We start from the raw sequence: 25,735 nt of genomic DNA, 5'->3' as shown, positions 1-25,735 counted from the left end.
TCTTCTTCTGCTTTGGGTTTACTGGCAGGCCGCAGACAACTTCACGGCGTATACTGCCGCCCAAAATCCCCGGAGTTAGGGACTGGCTTCAGTAGAAGCTGCTGGGACTCCCAGTATCTTCTACTGAAGCCTTCCGAGTAAACGGCCAGAACGCCGACACCTCTTCATCTCCACCGCTCCCATGTTTTATTTTGTGTTGTCATAAGTTAGTCTCTCTGCGTTTCTGCGCTGGGCTAATGCTAATAATGCAATGCGAGGATAATAAAATGGCGGCTTCACAAAAGTGGTTTGCATTCCGCCCAGCTAATCAGACACAGGAACCTTTTTCTCCCACGAAAGTCCCTGCTCTCTAGCAGGGACTGAAACGGGGGTAAAAAAGGTTCTCTAGAACTAATTTAGTTCCTGGGACTTTTTGGTGTGAATGCAACTAAATCGTAGTTCTCAGGAACCTTTGTGGGAAAAGTACTTGGTGTGAACACGCCTATAGTTAAATACAGACTAATACAACAATCCTGCAATAATCTGTTTTTTCATTTGATGATTGGCAGTCATGGAAACGTGCACTTAGACATAGGGAAAGGGCATTGGTCTACTGCACTGCAACTTTTGTGCTAGTCTTGCAACCGATTTACAAACAGGGACAATAAATAGTCTTATCTTTAGGCTAAATAGGCCTCACTTCTCTTTGCATAGAAACATTTTTTGAGAGTTTTCTCCCCAAATATTGACCATAGATTATCTACAAAAAATATAAACTATAAAACTCTCAAGTTAATATTGTCTGCAGGGCTCCCATTGATATGCCATGGACGACTTCTCTCATGACCCACAGAGAACCGGGTGACCCCACTGACCATTCAACATGGACACAAAGACCTATACACCTATATGGTTGCCTAGCTCTTTTATTGACGCGTAACTCTTACAGTTTGACCTATTAACCGTGATTAAACACTTCCTGGGAGAATTTGAGTGCCACAATAGGTCCTGCTAATCCTGAGGTTCAACAGGAAGCCGGTACACACTCACTCTATGCTATTGCTGTGATGTCTGCTCTTCATGGAGGGGAAATTAAATCAGCCTGCCTCCACAACGCTTGTTAAAAGCTTTGCACGTGTACTGTAAACCCTCACTATGGCCATGGGCTTAACCAAATACAATGATAGCAGACTGTTCACAGGATACTGGTCACCCTGGGAGAGCCAGAGAACTAAACCACAGCTGTACAGATTGTAGCAGCATCACTGCAGCAGATGATCGCTCTGTAATTATCAGATGAAGCCTGATAATGCCTGGGAACCTCTGAGGGCATGTTGTGTAATCATGATGGTGCAGCCAAGTGTCAGGCCGCGTGTGACGCGTTGAGGAGATCTGCTTCATTGATTTGGCTAATATTTAACCTTTAATGTCTGACAGCCTGCAAACCTTTATCATGTTTGATTACATGCAAATGTGAAGCTGCAGCCCACTCTAAGGCAGATCAGCTACTGAGCAACACTTCACTTTTAAGTGCAATAATTAAAGTTGGTATTTGCAACCGTTTTATTACGTGTTGATGTCTATAGAGATTTCAGATAATAAATTAGTCCGTACTTTCTACTAAACTATCATACTGCCTGCAAACAGTGTGAAAATGTTAGCCTGTGTACATGAATCACAAACTGAGCAGCTGGTGCATGTGTTTAACTTTGATTAATAATACTGCATAACCAGTTTACTCTCTGCAAATGTTTGATTACCCGAAATTATAAATAACTTAAAAGATTATTAGCAAAACCTGCCAATTACAGGTAACATGAGTGGCAGCATGGTCTACAAGCTGTCTTTTTGTCTTCGTTTGAGACTAAATAAAAGCCTCTGTTGCCAACATATTTTTTCACATTTGTCCCATAAGCTACAGAAGAATACTGGGAAGCAAGAAAGCAGTGCCTGTTCTCAGGTGATAGTCAGACATTGAGGAGTTTCAGGAGGACAGCACAAAAAACTTGAAGAATTTGAACAGCTCCATGACAAAAAACAAATAGAGAAATATGCAAAATGCACCGACATCAAGTGACTCAGAGTGTGAGAGCAGAAGGCAATTACAGCTGTGGACTAACTGCTCAAAATCTCTGCTTGCCAGAAGGAGAGCTTTCAACCTCCACCACAGGGCCTCTTCATGGTTGTTTAGAAGGCAGCTTCAGGAGTATCAAACAGAGAACAACCGAAGCTGCAGCCAAGCGGGTCAACGTATGAGATGAATGCAAATCTGATTAAAGCAATGACTTCAATCATGCTGGCGAGTGGCTCTTTTAACTCTGTGGCTCGGGAATAATCAATGGACAATTTGCTCACGGTCTGAAACAGACGGCACACTTCTCTGTTTGTCTTTACAAGCTCCTCAGCTTGTTGACGCAAGCCACCTCCATCACAGACTGGGGACTGTTCTACGGACCCTTTTAAAAGGAAACCCAGACCTCAGGGGCCCTCACTCCCCAAACACCCTGCTCACACAGACAGGAGAGCCTCTCAGTTTCCCTGCCAGGCAACAACATTTGTTTGTCCTCTATAGGCAGTCTCCAATGCCCGACAGAACGAACACACCCTCTTTACGGCAGTGGTGCTCCTCTGAAGAGGGGGTTGGGAGACGCAGAGCCTCGAATGCAACTCAATCACCTCTCTGTAGGAGCCGCACAAAAGAGCCAGTGAGACCGCAGGAGTGAGAGTGAGACGGGTAGAGCTCTGCGCAGGGTGCAGCTGACCTGCTGCTGCAGGTAATGCGCTCTTTGGTTACCCGTTTCCCAGGGAGCATGTATCATTGCATGCTGGGAACACCCAAATGTGAATCCCTCTGCAGTGCCAGTATTTACCTGGAAACAATGGGACTTGAGGTAGCAGGTAACACAGCCATGTTTAAAACCTGTTTGCTCCAGTATTTGTTACACTCACTAATACAAATAAACCAAAATGACTTTCTTGTGAATTTGGATGGTTTATTACAATACCTTCAAAATATTCTGATGCAATTGACAAAACTTGATTAATCAGACGTTTTAACTAATCCATACAAAATGTGGATTGACAAATCCTGGATTCTGATTATTTCTCATATGGTTTTTTTCATATCTGAATTCCGCTTTTGCTCTACCAGAGGCTCATGTGAATGCTATCCCTTTTCCTGGTGGCTAACACAACTTAATATTCACAACTGAATGACCCATTCTTGACAGTTCACTGACTCCATTCAGTCCGCGAAGGCACCGATGAGAGGAAAGTCACAACCGACCCCAATTGAGTCTAGTATTCTCATGGCCTCATGTGTCCAGCACTAAGTGGCAAGTTACAAAAACGAAATGCTTCAACAAATTAGCACTTTCGGGGATTATCTCATATACACATTCTTGAGGGGCTTCAGTCGCAATCCTACGAACAGTGAACACATTGTGATCTGCTTAGTCAACATCCCGACCTCTGAAGTCTTGCCCTAAAAGCCCTTTGTTCCTCTGAGAAATCTCTGAATAAATACTGCAATAATGTAAGAGTTAAACAGTAGGAACAGGGCCTCTGTGTGGGGCAAGCAAACTGTAATTCAGGAAAATACAGGGTGAAATGTTTGGATCAATTTATTAATGCAAAGTTATTTCATTTCTAAGTCCTCGTTGTCTGTTTTTCAAAACAACATCTAATCAAATACATAACAGATGTCAGTTAAACTAAGTGTAAACATTGACCCCAAGAGTCAAATTGTGAATCAGAAATCTTGTATCATAGAAGATGTTGAGGTCTATAAAATGCCATCACTTACTGACAAGGGTCTGCTTACTAGAAATTCTGCAAAATTAAAACAAACCAGTTATATCGGCTGATTTGAGGTATTCTTCAAAAATCGAAGCTGCCATCAATAAGAACCAAAAAAGCAATAAAGTTATGTTGCAAATGATGCGCTCGTAGTCCTTTTGATATGTCCAATGACCGATTGTGATAAAGCCATGAATCTTGTAGTGACCGACACTATGGAATACAGAGCACATCACTTAACATAAAATGGTTCCTATCTATCAAAACCACTGATGCACTGTTGACATTTTCTTTTTTGCTAAACCGGATAACAAAAGTCGACATGTACGAAGGAATGCTTCTGAACTCAACTGATTCTCTATCATTCCCTTCACCCTGTTGATATTTAGTGATGTTATTTCTGAGGAGATACAAGTCTGTAAACTGGCACTCAATGATGGCATACAACAGTGTTAGAGGATCTGCATGGAAGAGTGGAACAATGCAGACATTGTCAGCTGTGTGCATCCACATAGTTTCTGTTTGCCATAACATAGCAAAATGACTTGCGTAACACAGATTGTTGGGAGGTTAATGGTTTAAATTGGGGGATCTGATTGTCTACAACAAATTCAAAATGGCTGACGTTTTGATGTGGTTAATCTTACATTTTGGTACTAGAATCCTCTAATCAATAGATATATCAGTGTTATGCTTTTCATAAGCCAGACAAAAGGTTTCAAGCAATATTGGTTTTTGAAGGCCAATATCAATAATGTATGTTCGAGTATGTCGCTGATGGCCACTTGTATTGGTGGAAAAGCCTCTGAAAAGGCATTAAAATGATCCCAAAATTGTTAAGTACATTCATAAATCAGTTTACATAATGATCATTGAAATAATTTTTTTAAGAAGAAAGACTCTGTAGAGATGATGAATATTTTTAATGAGGCCATTATCAGGGAGGAACCTCAGAGGTCCATTTCACAATTTAAGATGAAAAGTATTGACCTGATACATTGCTCTGACCGTAACTGACGTGAGATTTTCAGTGGATCAATGGTAGGCTTCTCCAATGAAAGCAAGATGAGGAAGACGCAAAGAGAAAACTTGCATATGTAATGTGTACTTTACTGCAATGTGAGGGGAACGCATATGTTAACTCAGCACCACAAAAAGCGAGGCATCCAATTTGTAGAATTACTTAATTCAATGATGAATGGGCCAAGCAACTTCCCAGCAGCCAGCTTTTCCTTTGTCTGGCTTTGTCTGGAGGAAGCTCATGGATTTGAGCAGACCTAAGGTTTGACTCTAGAACATGAAGTCACCCAGCAGCTGCTGCTCATAACAGCAAAAGGACAATATGACATGGGCAAGAATTTGAAAACAAGAGATAAGAAACGTGATCAAAATAAGAAGAAAAACATTACCTGTGGTGGGAAACACCAAAGAGTTAAAAACCTTCTGTGAGGCTTCAACAGTGTGCCACAGAAGATATGTGTTTGCACCAGTTTTACACACACTGACATTTCCTTGCAGGCACTGTAATGAATCATAAAGGCTAGGTACAAATGTGTGTATCAAGAACATATTTTCCGAACCGATCCACAAGGATTGCCATGTCATCAGTGATGAATATCTGTAGGTCGAACAGCTGAGCAGCAAAACATCTCTTGGCAAGGTAAATTCACCTGAATGTGCTTGAGCTCAGTCTGTTTCTGAAGTCATAAAGTCAGATGGATTAACCTGAAGAGTACACAATTCATTATCCGCTGCACGGTGGCCTGTATTACAGAGAAATAATAAACAAGCCATGAAAACTTTAACTTAGACTGAAAGTGACAAGAGGTGACATACACAATAAGCTGGTGACCTTTGGTTATTAAAGATAAGCCCTCACCAAGATGGTGGTTTCACAGGTCTCCAGGGCTGATAAGAGCTGGGAAGTCAGCAGGTGCACATTTCAAACACACCTACAACAAAGCCAGATTCTCACTGCTTTAGGCCTTTCATTTCCGATAGATGAGGAAATAAATGAAGTTACTGCTTTACAAATGGAAGGCTCCCGGTGCTGTGCATTCCCAGCTGCCTGACATGGCAACAGGAACAAATATGGCTGGATTAGATGAAGTAAAATGTTATGGGTATACATATCCTTTTCATGGTCGGATCAGAGGGAATAAAACGGGGTTTAACATTTGAAGAACACAAACTGGCCTCCAGCAATAGTGGCTGCCTAGGCATGCTGGCATGGCCAGTGACTAATATGCACCTGCCTTTACACACCCTGAAACAGGAAGCTCTGGGGAGTCAGTGGATTGGGTTTAACGGGAAAACACAGTCTATAAATCCATGCAGTGAGGGTGAGCTGCTGAAAGGAGGGAGGTGGACCGCCCTGCAGCAAATAAAGGCATGTCTCTCCTAAGTGTGGGATGAAGTCCATCGGTGACATAGCAAAGCGCAGTTTCACTTTCAGCTATTCTATAGTCTCTGATCACAAGAAGGCCAAGACCTACAGAGAGGTTTTTTTTTTATACTTAAGCCCGTGATCACACCACATACATTATTAAACCAATCGACAAAACAGGGGCTGGTGAAGAGGATCTGCAATGCGTAGACAACTGAGCTCCATTCTGGTGCGACCACACAACGGTGCCAAACCTAGCGTTACGCTTAGTAAAGAATAATGCATTGTGCTTTAATAACACGAAATCTTGAATAAAAACTGGTTAAGTGAACATATCATCACTCGCCTTAAAAACAGGTGTACTCAAATAAATATATAAAAAAACGAAATGAGTACAGGAAGTACCAGACACAAGCAAGTTATAAAAAAATGATTTTACGAACTCTGCAGAGGGTGAATTTGTATCTCATGTCAGATTATTAAGAAACGAGTGAGACAACCCAATGGGCCAAAAATAGACTAAAAGCAATGACAGAAGGGGGTCGTTTCGTGGCCTTATCTTTAAATTAGACTATTTCGGGTTTCCACGCTTTATTAGTAAATCTCACACATATATAATAACAGTAACTGTGATAGTACAATGTGTAAATGAGGATTAGTAAAAGGATCAAAATGATGCAGTATCGCGGGATGCACTTGCTCCGCCGGGGTGCTGCGGCTCCAGAGATGACCATCCCTGAGCAGGTTCCTGAACATCCCTAAGCAACGCACCGCCTAACGTTCGTTTTAAACCCTTATTGCCTGGCAACAACTGGAGGAAACGTTACATTTTGACCGTTTCCAAAGAGAAACCAGTGTGTCACGGACAGGCAGACACAACCCAACGGGAGATAAATCCCAGCTTACCTTTAGCTGCCTCCACCGCACATAATAGTCCGAGGACCAGTCCGACAGCGGATGCAAATGGTGTATTCCCTCGGACCCGCATCCCGACTTCGAGTTCAACCACGGCGAATTAAAAAAAAGAAGAAGCTTCTTCTTCCCACGTCAGCCAGGCGGAATGTTTCTCCCACAATAAAAATAAAATCCAGAAGATGAGGTTACCACGGTAGCTCTAAGATGGCCGTCGTCGCCGCCGCCGCTCTGCTCTTCAATCACCGCTTCTCTCGCAGTTTTGCAGCTCGCTGGGTTCAGGGACTGTTGGGCATTTGGAAGACACGTCCCAATCGCACTGATTCATGCTGTCTGCATTTTGACCAGAGGTGGAGGAAGTACTCAGAATCAGATCTTGTACTTAAGTAAAAGTAGGAGTACCAGAGTGTAAGAATACTTTGTTACAAGTAAAGGTCCTGCAATTGAAATGTTTTACAAAAAAGTATTACCATCAAAATATACTTGAAATATTAAAAGTAGGCCTACTTATTATGTAGACTGGCCATTTTCAATATAATATATACTATATGTTTTGATTTGAAGTATTGGTTCATTTATCAAAGCTTGTAATGGTGCAGCTAATTGTATAGTTGATACTATTTATACTTTGCATACTGCTGGATAGCTTGTATAAGTTACTCTCTGTGTAACTAAATTCTTATTTAAGTGAAATGTCTTTAATTTGATATCAATACTATAACATTATTCTTTGTTTAAGATTGTATGATTCAGCCAGCCATTTCATCCGGTTAAAATATGGGTCAAACAGCAACAGCCATTTCAAGTAAGCTCTACAACATAAGTACTCAGAAATCGAAGCTTAAAATGAGAACCTGAAGGCAACATGTGTCCAACGATGGCTTGTGACGTCAATAATGTTATTGTGGGAGCGCATGCAGCTAGTTTAGCACAGCCGGCTAAACTAAGACCGAAGGCGGGGGCCAAATGCCTTCTGGAGCTACAAAGGGGTCTGTGAGGAAACAGACAACCAGTGATCATCACAATGTGAAGTGCATGACCGAATCAAACACTTCCCAATTAAGCTTTAATGCCAATAAGGATGCTGTAAGGTTTCTGTTTGTTTAAATACAAACACATTTTATTGTAGATTATTTCTACCTGTGGTCATAAATAGTTATAGACCACCAGATATAAGGTATTAGTCCCCTCAGTTATCTCAAAGGCTATAGGCGGATGCTCAGGGTGGAGGAGGGTATTGCTGACAGAGCAGGGACCCAGACAACATGCTGCCTCGAGGCCCTGGTTAGATAATCCAGGCATAATAATGGATATTTCCACAACATGGGACTACCATAATGTGACAAACTGAAATGCGCGAAAATGCTTATGTGGTTCTGAAGCCATAAAATAGTGTAATCCTTTGGTCCAGAGGGGCAACATCAGAATTGAACATATGAAGTCCATCCATGCATCAATGTCGCTGCAAGGTTATCACTAAGGTGCCATTTTAATACAAATCAGCCCCAGAGAAAGAGACATTATGATTACAATTTATAAAAAAATAAGCATCATACTGATCATGTATATGACTTAAAAACTATGCAGGCCATGCACTACAACCACACAACACATGCAATGTGAGAAAGCAAGAACTGTAGTGTAGGTGGGGGCTGCTATCTAATCAACACCCTGAGATATGGATAGCACCCCTGAGGAGACGAGGACACGATGCAATCAGTGACTTACTACATTATGACTTACATTATCAGTTTTTTTGCACAATACTTGATATGGCTGCTCCTCATTCAAATCCAGACATGTGTGACATTTTATTTGTTTTCGTACAAATCAAAAAGTTGATTTATAAAAGGTCACGAAAAGGTTTTACTCCCTGCCACAAATGTATATGAAATCTTCTTTAACAGATTCTTTTAAAGACTCTTATCTTTTATTAACATTTCTACACCTATTTATTGTGTATTGTGAGAGATTGAGATTTTAGATTTTCATTGCAACACCTGTTTCTCTGTAATTGTGCGTATGATAATAAAGAACAGAACAGTCCTTAGACAAGCTTTGTGTTCTTAGTGTTTTCCTCTCCCCAACCACTTTTTCACAAATAAAAAAAGTGCAAATGACAAAAAGGACATTTGAAAGACTGCCAAAAAACACACCGCCCAAACATATACTAATGTTGCAATAACAAACGCAAACAATCAGACCTCAGTGAAGACTCAATAGTTGCAATTATCCTGGAGAAATACCAGAGAATGGAAACAGTGTGAGGCCACAATTAAGTGCTGCGTTATAAACACGGACAGTCTATGGACATCAGGGCAGCAGCAAAGCTGGAGTACAATGCGTGTTTGTTTTCAGTTTGGCAACACTGACCAAGAGAAAGTGGAAGCATTGCCCCCTCCCTCACAGATGTCCAGCTCTCATGGGAAGAGACACAGTGGCCATTATTATTCCTCTGGGGGACAATAGCAGGCAATAAGAGGGCTATTGGTGGATAGGTGATACACATCGATGAATGATCAGCAAGTGTCACTTCCTGCAGACCATCTCACCCGACTGTGACTGAGGGCTGCTCTTCAGTGATCTTCACTGGAGAGGGTTTGCGGACACAGGCCTACTTTGTTCTTTATAACTTGTGCATGTCAGGTTGATTTAATTGGTATGCAGCTATAGTAGTAAAAAATTGTTAGCTCACTATTCTATTAAGCAGTAATTATCAACACTTTCTTACTGCACACAGAATGCAACATATTCAAATGTCAGTTCACCCTACATTTCAAAGAGATACTTTTTGTTATTTGGTCCCAGAAATGTATTCACAAAGTTATTTTCAGTTCTTTTTCTGCAGGTTTGAGATATCTCTCTGGGAGTTAAGATACAATCTGATTTTTGTTTATGCTGCCCATAGCAATGAACGTCAACATTGAAATCTGTGAAATTATGTGTGCCCAGCAGTAAGTAAGAAAGTATGACTATTTTGGTAAATGGGTCAAATGAACCTTTAAGCAATACATTCATAAGCAAATAAATCTCCCACTGTTGAATTTAATTGAATTTATTTATTTAAAACACGGGACAGTGTACATTAATCAACATATTAAAAACATGTAAAAGTACTCAAATTAGCCAAAAGGCTAGTTTTCACCGATAGTCCCTTTGCCAAATATCAACAGGGTGAAGGGAATGATAGAGAATCAGTTGAGTTCAGAAGCATGTCTTTTGTTATCCGGTTTGGCATCCTAAAAGCAAGAATTAAAATACCAACATTGTTATACCAAAAGATGTACATATTTACAATAGACGACATCACTGAATACAGGTAAGGAGCAAGTCATGATAATAAAGAAAACATTCACAATACGCACTCACACACACACCTACACCCACACATCAGTGCTGCTGACACTGTTGATTATTAATGAGCCACTTTTTAACACTGTGATTGAATGTGTAGTAAGATGAGGACTCTCTTATTGGTTGCGGTTGGTTATTTAATTCCACTGATGGGATGCGTTAAATGAAAATACAGCCTGGCTAAATGTACTTTTCCTAAAAGGGATGGTGCAATCTCCCCTAGCCGCAGTTCTAGTAGCCCTGGTTGAGGTGGACTTTAGGCTGATGAAGCCAGCCAGAGGAGGAGGAGCCAACCCACGAGTTATTTTATAAACTAAGCAGACGTTTTTGTAAACTATGAGATGTTCCCAGCTGAACAGATTATACTTTTAACAATGTGGCAATGATGATACAGGAATGGCTTTTTGTCTAGTGTTTTGAGTGTTTATAATGATTCCAGTGGTTTTAGAGCTTGTTTTAAAGATGTATTAAAGATACATTTTTAAAGTAAGATCTTAAGCCACTGTTACTCTTATGTTGTAGTCTTATTGTTCATAGTCATTTGGTTGATAAGGAGATCAACTGAAATCAAGCAGCAGCTAATTAGATAACTGATGAATGATTTAAAAATAATTGCTGTGAGATGAGCCGGTACAAGCATGCACTGCTCGCTCATAATTCAGGAGGAAATTCTTTACTTATTTAAATCCTCTATTCTTTCTAACAAAAAGTCAACATCAAACTGATCAAGATCTCACTAACATACTGCAGAGGAGGCTTAAGGTAGCACACGTGTCTGTATGTTGTATTATTCTAAATTCACGTCTTAATGATTATCTGGTAAAATGAGCCTGATATAAATAACCGTACTGCATCCCATACTGGACTGTAACACATTATCTGTTTCAATAATTGTTGTTAATCAAAAGTTGTGACAAATACCCTTTACAAGATAATTATAGTCATGATATAAAAGTTATCCATATTAACAGCAGTGTTTCCTTGCTCTGCATAATAAAGAACCAGACTTGCCAGTAGTCTCAGAGACTGCGCTCACTTCTTGAGCCCTCGGACAAGATTTTAGGGATTGGGTTAAGCACATTGTTAGGGTGGTCGAAGGTCATGAATGCCTCACGGCTGCTCACATTATTCTAAATCCTTCCGCGTCAGTCTCCATCCCTCTGCCTCAGTTGCACACCCTGTCAGTGGATGCACCGGGGGTTGAATTTATTCAGTCACTGCCCGTAGGAACCACGCTGTTGGAGACAGCACTGCAATCACAGTGGGTGGTTTGCAGCAGACGGAGCATGAAAAAGACTTCCCTATCATGAGAATCAAAGTGGTCGTGACCATTCAGCTTCTCAATATTCTCCTTCCTGTCTCGTGTCTAGACTGCAGCTTGTGCCTTTAAATACTGCAGTTTCCCTATTCCTTCCCAGCTAATGCAGTACCCACTATTGTGTCCTACTTTTCTTATAACAAGCACAGATTTTCACTAGAGATAATTGTTGAGGAGGTAATTGTTTGGAGAGGCCAACACATTTCATTATCCTTTTTTTGTTTCATGTGGTTATATGTTGATTTTTGTCTTTTTCACAAAAGGAGCGGCACACAAAAAAGAGAGCTTTTTTATTTAATTTGCCCAAGGAAAAAGCTAAAAAACGTGTTTAAGAGGATTATAGCTCTGCAGACAATTTGCCTTAATTTTTTATACACTTTCTGTATCTGGTAATCAAAGATATATCCCTGAATGTGTGTCACCTCAGAAAATGATAAGCCTCAATTTTCATTTTTTGTTAATTTCATATAAAGCTAGACCTCAATCTTTTTTTCTTCTGCAGTACGGATGTCTGCCTGACTTTGCTCATGAATAAAGACATTTAAATCCTTGGCTGGGGGAAATTAAATCTCACTGTAGAAGTTCTGGATGTTATCAACTTTTTTCACAGGAATTTTCTCGCCTGTGGGTCTATATGTGCAGGAGTCTGGCAACAAATCACACAGGGGATTGAAGCCCTGCACCTTTAAGCTGCCTCTGCTGTCTAATTCATACTCTCTCCACGGGGAACATTTAAAACTTACTCTCTGTGATTGATTTCCTTCCACTTCAGTTGCTCTCATTTATCTCTAAGCCCGGGCTGTCACTCTTGGTCATTTATTAACCACTGGCTCTTTCTCCATGTGCACACACTCTCACTGTTCCGAAAACGCAGTTGTCTTCTTTTTAAACTAATCCCACGCTCACTCATCAGAAGCCATGTTGCAGTTCCTGTCAGCACTAAAGGCACGATTTCGCACCTCATGAGACAAAAATCTATTTTATCCCTGTTTGTTCTTTCATTTCAACATGGATGCAGTGCAGAATAGTGCTATTTTGGTTAATGAACAAAGAAGCTGTTGGGAGAAATGCTTTCTGATGTAGTCTGTGACAGCTGGATACATATTACATACCTATGCACTTCCTGATCAATCCCTTTATTGATGAATAAATATCTCCAACAAGATTTGTAATAACAAATGTGAAAATAGCCAGAGCCTCTTGAGTCTAAAGCCCTCTTGATTGTGAATAGCCAGCAGTGTCAGCCTCTCAGGCCCCATTGTTACTGATATAAGGCCAGCATACTCAAACACATGGTAGGAGTGAGTGGGAATCTGACAGATGGAGGCTTGATAAGAATACTTCAGTCCTCTCCATAGGGCTCAAGGACCCCGAAGATTAAGCTTTCAACCAGCACCTTCAGCCACATTCAAATGTATGAGAGCCATATTTTAGTTTTATCACTGATAGCAGATGTCAAACATGTTTGATTGCATTAGCATTCACCAGGTGCATCCGAAACAGAATATCAAATCAGGTTTCGTTGATGAAAACTTCTTTACTTGCCATCCCCTGTGTGGCGGATTCCTCCAGATGGGCATCAGGTTGCTCAGAGAAGTGTGGGTGCCATGATTTTGGTTTTCTCATTTTAATACAATGACCCCCGACCCCCACAGAAGGTCACCTCTGACATGCCATGGGCAGGGTTCATGCTGTGGGTCAAACTCTCCCCTCCTTGGCTCTATTGCCATGAAGAGTTTGGGGGGGGGGAAGGGTTACTGTCATGGCTGTCACAGCGAGTCCAATCATTCATCTGTGATAGGCAGGGTCGTTCGGCTCCCCAGAGACCCTGATTTTGAACACAGAGAATTAAAGCCCCGACAATAGCAGCTGATGAATATAGACATGTTGGAATTTGTTGCGTTCAGATGTTAATTTAGTAGCAGCAAGAAAAGTATATAAAGTATATGAAGTACTGTAGACCACGGGTACTTGTAAGAAAGGGGGATACTACAGATGTCATAGAGGTACTAAGATAGAAGAGCGCAACAAATTTGATGGAATAGAAAGTATGATTTAATAAATAAATATCAACATTGAGCTGTAAAACCCAAACACATTCAAATGTTGAGATATTGTGTCAAAAATATCAATAGCAGGCCAGCATAGTCAACAGCTTTAATGAATATGTAAATTGGAAAATGCGTCTAGAAGTAATTGAACAACAATTCATAGTTAGTTTAAAGTACCCTAAATGGTTAAAATAAAAGTAATTGATACAAGCGCGAGAGTTGGATTAAAGTATTGGATAAATGGTTAGTAAAATAAAATAAAACTGATCCTTAACTTAACATAGTAGACAAATCTATTTAAAATAGTTGGAAAAGCTCAAATCAGTAGATAATTGCTACAATTATTAAAAATTACAAGATATATTGCAAAAGTAGTGGATGATGGAACATTTAAAATTGAAATGCCTGTAACTCAAAGCAATAGTAGAAGTGCAATTTTTACTGAAATGACCTTTATAAAATTACTTAATTAATTAATAGCGTTAAACTATCATGCAGTTTAATAGTGTCAAATTGCAATGAACATAAGGGACATGATGGGTTGTTTCGATGAAGGGGTATTTTAGTTCATCTAGTAGAGCGCTGCTGTGGACGTCAGATCTATCTCCTAATCCATTTCCCATTAATGTTGAACAAACATGAACCAAAAAAGCTTGCATGTGTACACCCACACACCGGATAAAGATATGAACACAGAAGCAGACCCAACACGAGTAGCCCACCCAATTTAACAACCCCCAAGTTGAGACATGTCTGTGATTAAAATCTGTCCCCATGTTTGTATATGGGAAAACCTGCTGTCCAGACAGCGGAAGTGAGCAGTCTACTCCCTCATTACCCTTGAAGGAGGCTCATATGGCGGGTGGGTGATATTAAAGTGGAGGCGGTTAAAAATGGCCCAGAGCCAGTGTGTACTCCATCGCCCCTGACCGAGTGCAGAACAGTTGAGAGCATGCTGACCTGAAACTAGCCCAGGCGGGGAAAAAAAGGTAAATTATATGATAACAAATGATATCGTAGCAAAATCTAATAAAGTAACCAGTTAAAATAGGAAGCCCAGCATGTGAACTATTATATCAAACTGCACAAATCTTCTTTTATGTATTAATGTAAGCATTAAATACCGCTTTCCCCAAATGTAAGACTTAAAATGCAAAAAGCATCCCCTATTTATGAGTTTGGTGGGGTATAATGATGCCAATTTTTCTCTTTCTCCTTAAAACGTTGTGATATCACGCCGGATGTTAGTGAAAACTGACCTCTTTAATTTCATTGAAACCTGGTGTTGAGACGCTAAAGGAGGAAATCACACATCGGGGTCTCTGCAGAGGCTCACGTCCCATTACAGTATCCTGCTCCCTCACTGCTCATAATTATGTTGTTAGCCTGCCGTTAACCAAGATCAGTGATTATCATCAAAACGGGTCAGCACCACAGACAGGGGGCGATTAAAACCCCCCTAGTCAAACTCAGTTCATGACCCCCCTGAAGACAAAAGCTACAGCAACTGGAAATTACTTTTGATAAAACCTGACACATGATGCTAAGAAAGTCTCTGGCTCAGCTTCCGACTCAACCCATCAGCGCTGTGTGATGCTCGGGAAGGTGGGAAGCTGCTCCTAATGCACCCATTAGGGTAATCATGTTCATTCATTATAGATTTTGTGGAGCTTGCCCTTTTCCCTACTAAAGTTTGACTATTGTCCAAGTTAAAAAAAGTGCCATTGATGCACTTACTGATTGCACTGGGTGACTAAAAGCATCATGGAGGAATTGATTGATTGATTACATTTTAATTTATAATCAAAGAATTCACACTCTGCAGAACAAACCACACACAGAGTAACAGTAAGGCACACATTCAAATGAGGAATAGATAGGATTTCCTCTTTTAACCCTCTTAATAATATAAATCATTAATATTATTAATATTGCTGAGCAGTACTACAAAGAAATCATCTTTTGCTTTCAACACAGTTTGCACATTTTAGCTGTTACAATCCACATCACTTGGTTAAAGGTTTAGCACCACATTAGAGAATAAATGTGCTGTTGTTTTATATTTATTACTCATTGTCAACAACTCCTAAGAAGAACACACTTAAGTGCACCAAATGTGTATTAATCCACCAACCTAGAATAGTATCTAGCCTATACACTATATTACACTCTATATAATTGTTTGCTAAAACATATACTTCTCACTGTGCATTTTACATTTATATCAAATTTAATATGCTATTTTTCCACACTAAATGTAAATAATATCCCACATTTATATTGTGTTAGCTGTTACCTAGCCCATCAATAGTGTTTTATTTGTCAGATAGTTTACATATTTCTTCACAGTCAACTTTTATATACACTCTTTTAGTTCTTTTTTATCTGCTATTTTGTGATGTTTGTTTGTATAATTGTTTATTTTCAACTCTTTTTTATTTCTAATTATGTGCCATACTAGTTTTACATGCTGCTGCTGCAATCTTATCTTATCTTACTTTGTTACTATGATTTGAATAAACCTCAATGGGTACAATGTTGGATAAAGTAGGGGGCTGCCGGGCGCAAAAGTATTGGCATCAAAATATACTCCAAAAGAAGAAGTATCCCTTAGTACTTCCTTATTAGTATCTATTAAGTGCAATACTTGAGTAAATGTACTTGATTATATTCCACCACAGAATAGGTACATTTATGCGTTCTGAAAGTGAGAAATTCATATCAGTGAAAAGTAGATACACTGGATATGTGGTCAAATTCAACATGTGTAGATAGATGAAACTTGTTGAATCATGCTGTTTTTTTGTGTGTTACCTTATAGATAAAATATGTCTAAGTAACCATTAGTATTTACTAGCTCACTTACTACCAGAATGTGCTTTTAATATAATACATGTGTCAACAGAGCTCACCACAGGATGTATTATTCAGCGATTACAGTACATCATGGCAGTTGTGGACTCAAATCTAATTCAGAATATATACAATATGTGTGCACTCATATAGCAGGATAGGAGTGTTGCACCGATAAATCCCATGATGCACCATCGCCGGCATCCCCTGTGACCTCACGCTATGAGGAAGCAGGAGACTGTGGCTGCTGCATGTTAATGGTGGATTAGGGTATAGTTAAGACCCTCTCTCTCTCTCTCTCTCTCTCTCTCTCTCTCTCTCTCTCTCTCTCTCTCTCTCTCTTTCTCTCCAGGTGACCTTTAATTATTGATTTTCTCTCTAGGACTCATCTTTCCTCTCATCTTTCTCCTTCTTCCTCTCTATCTTGCTTGCTGCCGCACACTGTCCTTTTATCTTTCTGGCTCTTTTTCTTCCAACACAAAATCACTCACGGCAGCCCCATGCACACACATTCTTTTCCTCTTTCACTTGCTATACCTCCCTCCTCTTTTTCTCCCTGACTTGTCTCCATATTAAAATGCGTAACTGCTGCCCGCTAGTTGCAGTGTCAGCAGGGGGGGAATGAGGACCGTAATTCATACCCGGCTGTCACCCAGGCTGGAGGTGAGTGAACACACACATCTTCCCTGAGGAGAGCACAAGAAATTAGCCCAGCAGAGGAGCTCCGAGCCATCAATAAACCAACACATCTCTGTGCACTAACGACAGCCTCACGCACCCTCATTAAACACTTCTTGCTTCCACATTTATTCAGTTGTATCATAGATTGAGAGGAACGGGAGATGTAATATGTGAGTCTCCCCCTAACAGCACGCCTCTGTATTTATAGATGTAAATGTATCATATTATTTGGTGAAGACTGATTATTTTTACTCTGGAGATAATGTAACGTCCTTCTTGATGAGATGTGATTCAGCGTTGTCAGATGGTGAAAAACCCCCGACTTGTTTACACCCACATGAGGTGTGGGCATGTTTCCATAGAGCAGCAGCCCAGCCATGTGGGACGCTACTGTAAATAGGCTGTCACAGCTCTCATTGGGTTTAGGAAACCTAGGAGAACCAATACACACACATACAAATACAGCTTCACTCCAAGTGACAAGTGCACAAAGACACATATTAATGCAAACATAGGCATCCAAAACTAGATTATGGCTTGCTTTTTTTAAATCTTGAAATAAAGAAATGTATAAAGTAAACCCCAAATCCGAAATTGAGTTTCAATCATCGCACAGAAAACATGCATAAGCAGACACCATTGAATAATTGACCACTTAATTGACCCACATTCTAGCTTTTAGAAAGGAGGTTGAGTACTCTGCCCTCACATTCACATCAGAACGAAAAATAACTAGCGTTCATGGCTGCCAGGAAACTGAGAGTAAGTTCAAAATAGGCTTTTACATATTCCCCCCACTCCCCCCAACATGGCTACCACCTCCATTCCTCCTCTCCGCATCCCCCTCAGGATAATTCTGTCCAAGGTATTCTAGGAATCTGTCTCAGGATAAGATAATCCAGAGACAGCTGCCCTCTAATTTTAATTGTAGGGCCCGAGGATACGGGAGTCATGGAGAGAGCAGTGGATGTTAAAGTTGGTACAAAATAAAAAACCTGCATGTTGCATGGCAGAATCTCATTTCATTGTCTTCTATTACAAACTATTCTCAAGGGCCCCCTGACGAGGTCAGGACCTGATCTCAGGGCGGGGAGTGAACCTACAGTGAACTCATGATTCACTGCGAGAATTTCATCCATTGTTGCCATGGCAACAGCACCTGCAGACAGAGGAAAGCACGTGCGTTAACACCTCACAACCACCTCCTCTCTGCGGTGAGAGGAATATGTGTCTGTGTGTTTAAGGTGATCATCAAATAAGAAAATACACTTGATTTTTCATGCTTACGATAACCAGCTTATTCACTCATATCTGCAACATCATTGGATAATAACAGGTGCTGCTGGTTAGAGCTGCTGCTGTGTCAGTCATCAATTAATGTGTTGCGTAAGGGCCAGTCGGTTCATTACTATGCATCACCATATTGATCTGCTGAAATGCTTTGGCAGTGTAAGGTCTCCCCTATTCATGCCAATACAGCCTTTGGGGATTAGTATTGACATATGCATTTGCAAATTCTTACATGGATGTCATGCTGACGTGCAGGACCCTGTGTTCCCATCTCAGCCTCCGTGATGATGGTTCTTTAAACAAGAAACTGGTGCTGCTGTAGGTGACCCTGACCTCTGGAGCCTGTGGAGACAGCAAACAGAAAGGGATGGTATCAAAAAGTGCGGAGTAGAGACAGATATAACAATGTGAAGACATTTTTGTAAAATATTTAAGTAGTGATCACACTATGATTGACAAAAAATGATGAATTCAATTATATAATATAAGTAGTTAATTGTTGTCTTTGTTATCGTTTTCTTTAAAATAAATGTAATAATGATTGTTGTATGGTATAGGTATCTAAATGTTGTACAATGTCATGTGAAGAGACGATAAGAGTCATGAGTGTGTCCATTTGAACTAAGACACTTGTTTTTGTCATGATTGGGTTGCATTTATTTGTACTGTGTCCCTGTGATTTTGACCATCCTCTGCATAGCTGGATAGAGAGGAAGCAGTCACCATAGCGACAGACAGTTGCTGTGATGGTAATTGCAAAAGCATGTCCCCCTTCCCCTCATCATTTTGAGTTAAAGTTACACTCAGTGGAGAGACTGGTTCCTCTCTCTCTTTGTTAATGGATTTAACTTTTGCTCGTGCCATTAGTTAAAACATCTCATTATGATGTGGCTTTTAAGGTGGATCTTTCCTTTACTAGGTTTGGTGGTGATGCAGCAGACACCATCATGTTGTACTAACATGCCGCTGGTAAAAAGGCTGGAGTAAAAACCATAATCAAGGTTTAAATTCTGGCTAATTCCATTAATAACTTTAACCCTAGCCCTTCCTCTCCAGCCAACATCAGATGGGTTTGACCCCGGGCCTGACAGGGTCAGGGATATTTCCTCAGCAGTCAGCAGTGTTTGCTCTGCCAGCACGGCGAGACAATAGTCGGAGCAGGCGTCGCATTCCTATAGGCTGCCATCAGACCGTAGTAATGGCGTGATGGATGTTCACTCTGCCAACTCTGGCCGAGAACGCTGAGTCATTCTACGCACTCCCAGCATTCAGCGAGATGCTGCACCAGCTTCACTGCTCCAATTATTTATCCAGGGTCAAAGACCACAAATAGCTCAGCCGCCAGTGAGTCACAATAAGCTTTGTGCTGCTTGATAATGGACTGATATGTGGTTCATAGTGTGAGAGGCTCTTAAATCGACAGATCATCCCACCATGTTAGAGATTAAGAAAACTCATGCAAATACACTAAAATGTATCTGCCTCTTAAATATTTAAAGTGGTTTATGTTTGCGGTTACAGACTCCATCATCCGCCTAAAAGAAATCGAGTAATAAATACTGCTTTGAACTTTAGAGCTGTTTCATGAATCACTGCCATGGCTTCTGCTGGCTGTGCATCTTTCACTTCTCTCTCCCACCTCCTCAGGGAAGAATCTTTATCTCGTTCCTCGTTTCCCATAATCCTGAATACAAAATGGGAAATAAGACAGAGAAACTGAATTTGTATGGTTGATTCCTAGCTTTCATGTGTCAGACAGCATTGCAGTTGGCTTCAGCACTTGTGTTTTTGTTGTAGTTGGATATTCTCTGAACACTGTCTAAGTATATGCGGTTCCAGCAGCAACAGCAGTCACTCATGCTTATTTCAGTCAGCATGATGCATACTTCAGCCTGCCTGATGGCACAGCCAGAAAGTGTGTTATGACAGCCAGTCTCTTGTTATTTTGAGGCTAGAGCGGAAACTTGAGCGTATATTCATAAATAGTAATTACATCTATAAAACGTTTAGCTTATATTTACACAGAGTAGGAACACCTATATATATAACTTTTCAGCACCTATAAAATGATACCATCCAAGTTTAGAAGCTTTAAGATGGATAGCTTAACATTCAAAATGTTGTATTCATTTTCTGTGTGAAAATGCACTACACTATATCTTCAAATCTTACTGTACGTTAGAGATTTCACTATTTAAAGATCACCTATTATGCAAAATCCATGTTTTCATGTCTTTTATACATAAATATGTGCCCCCTTTCAGGAAAAAAGATTATCTCTCTTTTTGTCCTGATCCATTTGTATTAAAAAGCTGTCTGAAAATGAGCTGATTAGATTTTGGCAACTTTGTGATGTCACAACGTTTTTTTGGGTTGTGCAACCATTAGCAAATAACCAACAAAGGTAACCCCCGCCCACCTTATCACCTGAATCTCCTCCCAGAGCACCATTGCATGTACTTTTAAACCAAACACTTTACAGAGGGGAGTGGGGAGTGGCAGTTCATTTGCATTTAAAGCTAGAGACACAGAATCAGCACTTTAGCATGAGCCAAACACTTCAGATAAATGTTTTGTATATATCTCAGACCTTTGAATTCGTTGAAAAAGAGTATAATAGGGGACCTTTAAGGTAATAGCAGTCATAAGTTTGACACACGTCTTATGTCTTTACTAAGAGACTGAATACTCTTTGTCTTCCTCCAATAATGTCCTCTTCACATGTATCTGCAAAAAACAGAGATGACATCTCCATACGTTTTGCCAACACACATATGATCTACACAGGATATAAATCTCACTTTGTGAAAGCACCAATGGTGGGAATCCTGGAGGCGGACAGATATGTTGGACCTGAGATTATATTGTGGAATTGAGAGTCTGTCAAAGAGATATCTCAGCTATAGAGAGCTCGAGCAGATGGTTAGATTCAGAACGCCTTCAGGGGAGCAGCGTGCATAACACTCAGGAGGGAAACACAGCCGGAGCTGCAAAAATCTTTGTTGTAACAAATCTCCTGCGGCCAGTGGTTGATCGGATGAAATTGGGATGTTTTATTTAAGTCACAAAATGAGATGTAACACAGGTGGTCCACAGACAAACAACATATGGCCCAGCCTCGGAGCGACCAGGTGCAGTGGGGATCTGCTGGAGGATTTAAAAAGTGCTTCTCATAACTGAAAGGGTTATGTGTCAATAAAACAAGGCCCTTAACCTGGGTGGCAAAATAAAAATGTCACACATGGGTTTAAAATGCTTTCAGAGGTATGCATGAAAAGTAGGTGAAGAATTATTGCCTCTAGTTACTGACTCCTAAAATATAGTGAGACTAAATATGTTCTTGTTGACCTCTTAAACTCCACTGACCTGCTAGGGTCAACTTTTACAAAGTCAAAGTCACGCGGTGCAGCCAAACAAGTTCAAACTCACACAACTTCAGATGTAGTGGAGGTCCAACATTTCCGAAAACATCAAGCTAACATCCTTGAAGCACCGGCTGATTGTTAGGAGGTGTAATGTTTAACATGTTTCTTTTTGGAGCCCTAGAGGTGTCATTGAAACAAAAATAATAATATGATCTCTCGATGGGATAATTGAAATATCCTTCGTTTGCAGCTATTTAGTTACCCAGAGTGGTGGACAAAATAAAGTTGTTGAAAAAATGTATATTATAGTAAATGTTGTGCCGTAATCACCAATTGCCTAGCTGTCTCCTTACTTTGCTTTGGCTTATGAGTGTATGCCATGAAGCTTAGTTAAACTATACAGAGCAAGAGGAAGAATAGTGTTCTTTTCAGTATTTTCATAAAATAAAAATGCCTGTGTCTATAGCTGTGCACAGGCCAAAGGCAGATGGTTGCGTCAGCAGGATTACAGAAAAGAGGGGGATCCAAAACAAACAGTAGAGGCTGAGCATCAAAGGGAGTGTTTCTTTTAGATGCTGATGAAGGAACTAAGAAAAAAGCTCATATATTAGTCATGAGGTTTTGGGGGGACCACAGTGTATCTTCAGAGTTTCGTTCAGTGCTGCATTACTCCCATGCAGGTTCCCCTTCTGGCTGCACGCCTCTCCCTCCTTTTCTGTGGATCCCTCCTGGCTTTAACTTAATAATGTTGAGTCATAAGGTGGGAGGGGGAGTCGCCTCCCTTGCTCTCGGAGCCACTGCACACAGCTTTTTTCTTTGGCTTTGAAGATGAAAGGTGAAGCTGATCGAATTCATTTGGGCTGTAAAGTTATATCCTTCCTCTCAAATTTACGGGGTGGAGATATTTTAGCAACGAGTCAGGAGACTCATGTGGTTAAACTTTATAAAAATAAAGGCATTTCCAATTATTATATGTTGATTTTAAACTCTGTTAAGATTTGAGAAATACTAAGTTCAACAGTACAAGCTACACACCAGAACTAAAGTCTTAAAATACATGATCTATCTCCAAACATCAGCTTTTCAGAAGTTAAGGCTTATTTTCACATGATCCAGTGTAATGCAATGGTTTATTAATCCTAAGAAAAGAGAAGAACATTTTAAATGAAGCACACAGATACCGTTCTCCGTACAGCAGCAAGCCTTTTACTGCCACCTTCTCAGTGTATAGGTGTTTGATATTCAAAAAATACAAATTGCATGAAACCACTTTAAGTTCCACTTAAGAGTGGTTTCGCTCCACTTTAAACTTGACTTTCCAAACACTTACTGAAAGTGGTCATGTGTCACCCTGAAGTCTTTAAACATAAGGCAGTGTGTGGACGCACATAGCGATTGCTGTATGCTGTCCAGGCACACCCACCCACACACACACACACACACACACACACACACACACACACACACACACACACCCTCCTCCTCACCTTTGAGCCAGCTGTCCAGTGCCACATCCACCATGTTCTTCATGACGGGCAGGAACTCGGAGGTGAGCAGCGCGTCGTGGCGGTTGTTGGGCCCCCGCTGCACCCGGCTGTCCCACAGCTCCACCACCAGACGCATCTGCCACAGGGGGAAGGTCTGGAGCAGATCCCTCCGACGCAGAGCCCCCACCGCCTGGGAGACAGCAGCGAGCACAGGGTAACGTACCGGCACATGGGAAGAAGGGAAATGGTTTTGGACAGTTTAGCATTTAAAGTGAGTCATGAGGTTGAGATAGAGGGGATGATATGTGTTAAAGGACTGCAGGCCCCGGATTCAGCCCCACCTCATGGACAGCTAGTCTTACCCACTGAGCCATGAGGCGAACGCAGAATAGATTTTTATCACAAGATATCTCACATGAGCGAGCCCAAAGGTTGTCAACATCCGTAATTAGAGGAACTGAGGCCCCGAAAAGTGGAGATACCTGAGGTAGAAATCATAATCATATGTTTTCATGTCTAGTTTTTGAATTGGATGGGTTTGTAAAAAGAAAACTTTACTGCAAAATAATTGTTTGGGTTGATGTTAAGATCCTTCCCATGATTAAAAATAGTACAAATGTAGGCTTCTCTAAAGTGGACTGTATGACTCATCACATGTATCTCAACCTGATCAGAATTGTGTTTCAGTTGTGTAGGTTGGCAAAAAAAGACATCTACAAACATTTCCTCAGAAGCATAACTCCAGCTTTAGTAACGTTACAGCTGCATTTTTCTCTTGGTGAAAGTTTTGTATAAGTTCTGGTGTAGAGATAGGCAACAATGAAACACAATAGCAACCAGCAAACAGCTTGTCATGCTTGACACTTCACAAAATCTTTAATCCCTAAATTGCAAGCGTTTTACATTTTGTTCTATCATTCTTTAAAGCATAGATGATTTTCAAATGATTTCAGTTCATTCCACTGCGGTTTGTAAATCAATTTTTGAAGACCGACAACCTAAAAATCGTGAACTCCCCCTTTAACTACCAATTGTTCGTCAAATTATTGTTGCTTGGTGAAGTTATGTACTAAAAATGGCAAGATTGTTTAAAGTAAAGTTTACATATTTGCGTGTGTGTGTGTGTGTGTGTGTGTGTGTGTGTGTGTGTGTGTGTGTGTGTGTGTTACCTGCTCAATAGCAATATAGGTGGGCAGCATCTCCGGACATTCCTGCGTCACACATTCGTACAGCATCGCCGAGAACAACACGAGAGTATCATCTCTCTGCAAACATGACACGCACAGGTTAGGTGACGGTTCAAAACGTATAAAAGTTAAAAAAAAACAGTTCCTAGAATCTCATATGGCAAACTCATTTATATTTGATTTGAACCTATAGTTTATAGTTATTTTAGGGATATTGTAGCTTGTCTTGGTGTGTAACAGTTTGAATGTTGGATGATTGTTGATGTTGGAAACAGTTTGCACCTCTCCATTTGAGCACATATGCTGTTAATCAGATAACTCACCTCATAAGGGATTTGCGAAAAAGCAGCCAAAATATAACTTTTTCCTCATTTGTGAGCAAGAGTTCAAATTTCAGGAAATGTTTGGCATTTAAGTTCAAGAACTACTGACGTACCAGAAAGTTCATTTCATCTTCAGTTTTTTTCTAAACAGGCTTCCTATATACAAAATGAATGACTTCAAATGACATTAAAGGTTTTCTGAATGAAAATGAAGGACTGAAAATTGCCATGTCATTAAATTACCAAATGTTACGCTACAGAATGAGTCATGTTTTTTCCATTTCAATCTGAAACCAGTGAACTATGTGCAATCCAACTAATCAACCTTAAGCCGCCTCTTAACTCGGAAAATAAGAGTCAAGTGATTAATAAGCAAAGTGAGCATTTGTTCAAGACAATATATACAATCTATTTAAATTCTTTTCTCAGTGAATCACATGTGCTATATATCGTCATTTGTGTTAAAGGCTGAAACATCTGACATCCTGCAGCATAAAAACCTTTGGTGACTGCTCTCAGTGTTCTACATTTAAATTCATTTCATTTGAAGTTTCCAAGCCTTTTAAGGCAGCTGCATATCAGAGATTTCTTTCCTCATTCATCTTCTTTTTTTTTATCGACATGTTTTTTTTGTGGGCCATTTAAGTCATGTTTAAATGGATCAGGATATTTTCAAGATCTCCATCAACACCACAGACACAGGTGAAACTAGTTAGCTAACCCAGAGACAACTGTAATCTCTTACTTCATT

The 25,735-nt window shown here is 40.3% G+C and overlaps 1 protein-coding gene across 1 annotated transcript in view; it reads right to left on the bottom strand.

Annotated features, from left to right (window-relative positions):
- Nucleotides 1-17,669: 17,669 nt before the first annotated feature.
- LOC104963544 (anaphase-promoting complex subunit 1-like) overlaps nt 17,670-25,735 on the bottom strand; it is a gene marked incomplete at its 3' end in the record, with an annotated part of 15,232 nt that continues 7,166 nt past the window's right edge. The window contains exons 6-11 of the mRNA XM_010792143.1: nt 24,644-24,739; nt 23,475-23,664; nt 21,424-21,475; nt 20,183-20,306; nt 18,855-18,964; nt 17,670-17,763 (exon numbers count right to left, since the gene is read on the bottom strand). Coding sequence (XP_010790445.1) covers nt 17,670-17,763; nt 18,855-18,964; nt 20,183-20,306; nt 21,424-21,475; nt 23,475-23,664; nt 24,644-24,739 — 666 coding nt within the window. The remainder of the gene's footprint in view (nt 17,764-18,854; nt 18,965-20,182; nt 20,307-21,423; nt 21,476-23,474; nt 23,665-24,643; nt 24,740-25,735) is intronic.

Source organism: Notothenia coriiceps, unplaced genomic scaffold (genome assembly GCF_000735185.1).
Source record: "Notothenia coriiceps isolate Sejong01 unplaced genomic scaffold, NC01 NC01_scaffold00036360, whole genome shotgun sequence".
NCBI lineage: Eukaryota > Metazoa > Chordata > Actinopteri > Perciformes > Nototheniidae > Notothenia > Notothenia coriiceps.
The sequence above is the reverse complement of the archived record's forward strand: the minus strand, read 5'-3'. Positions and strand labels throughout refer to the sequence as shown.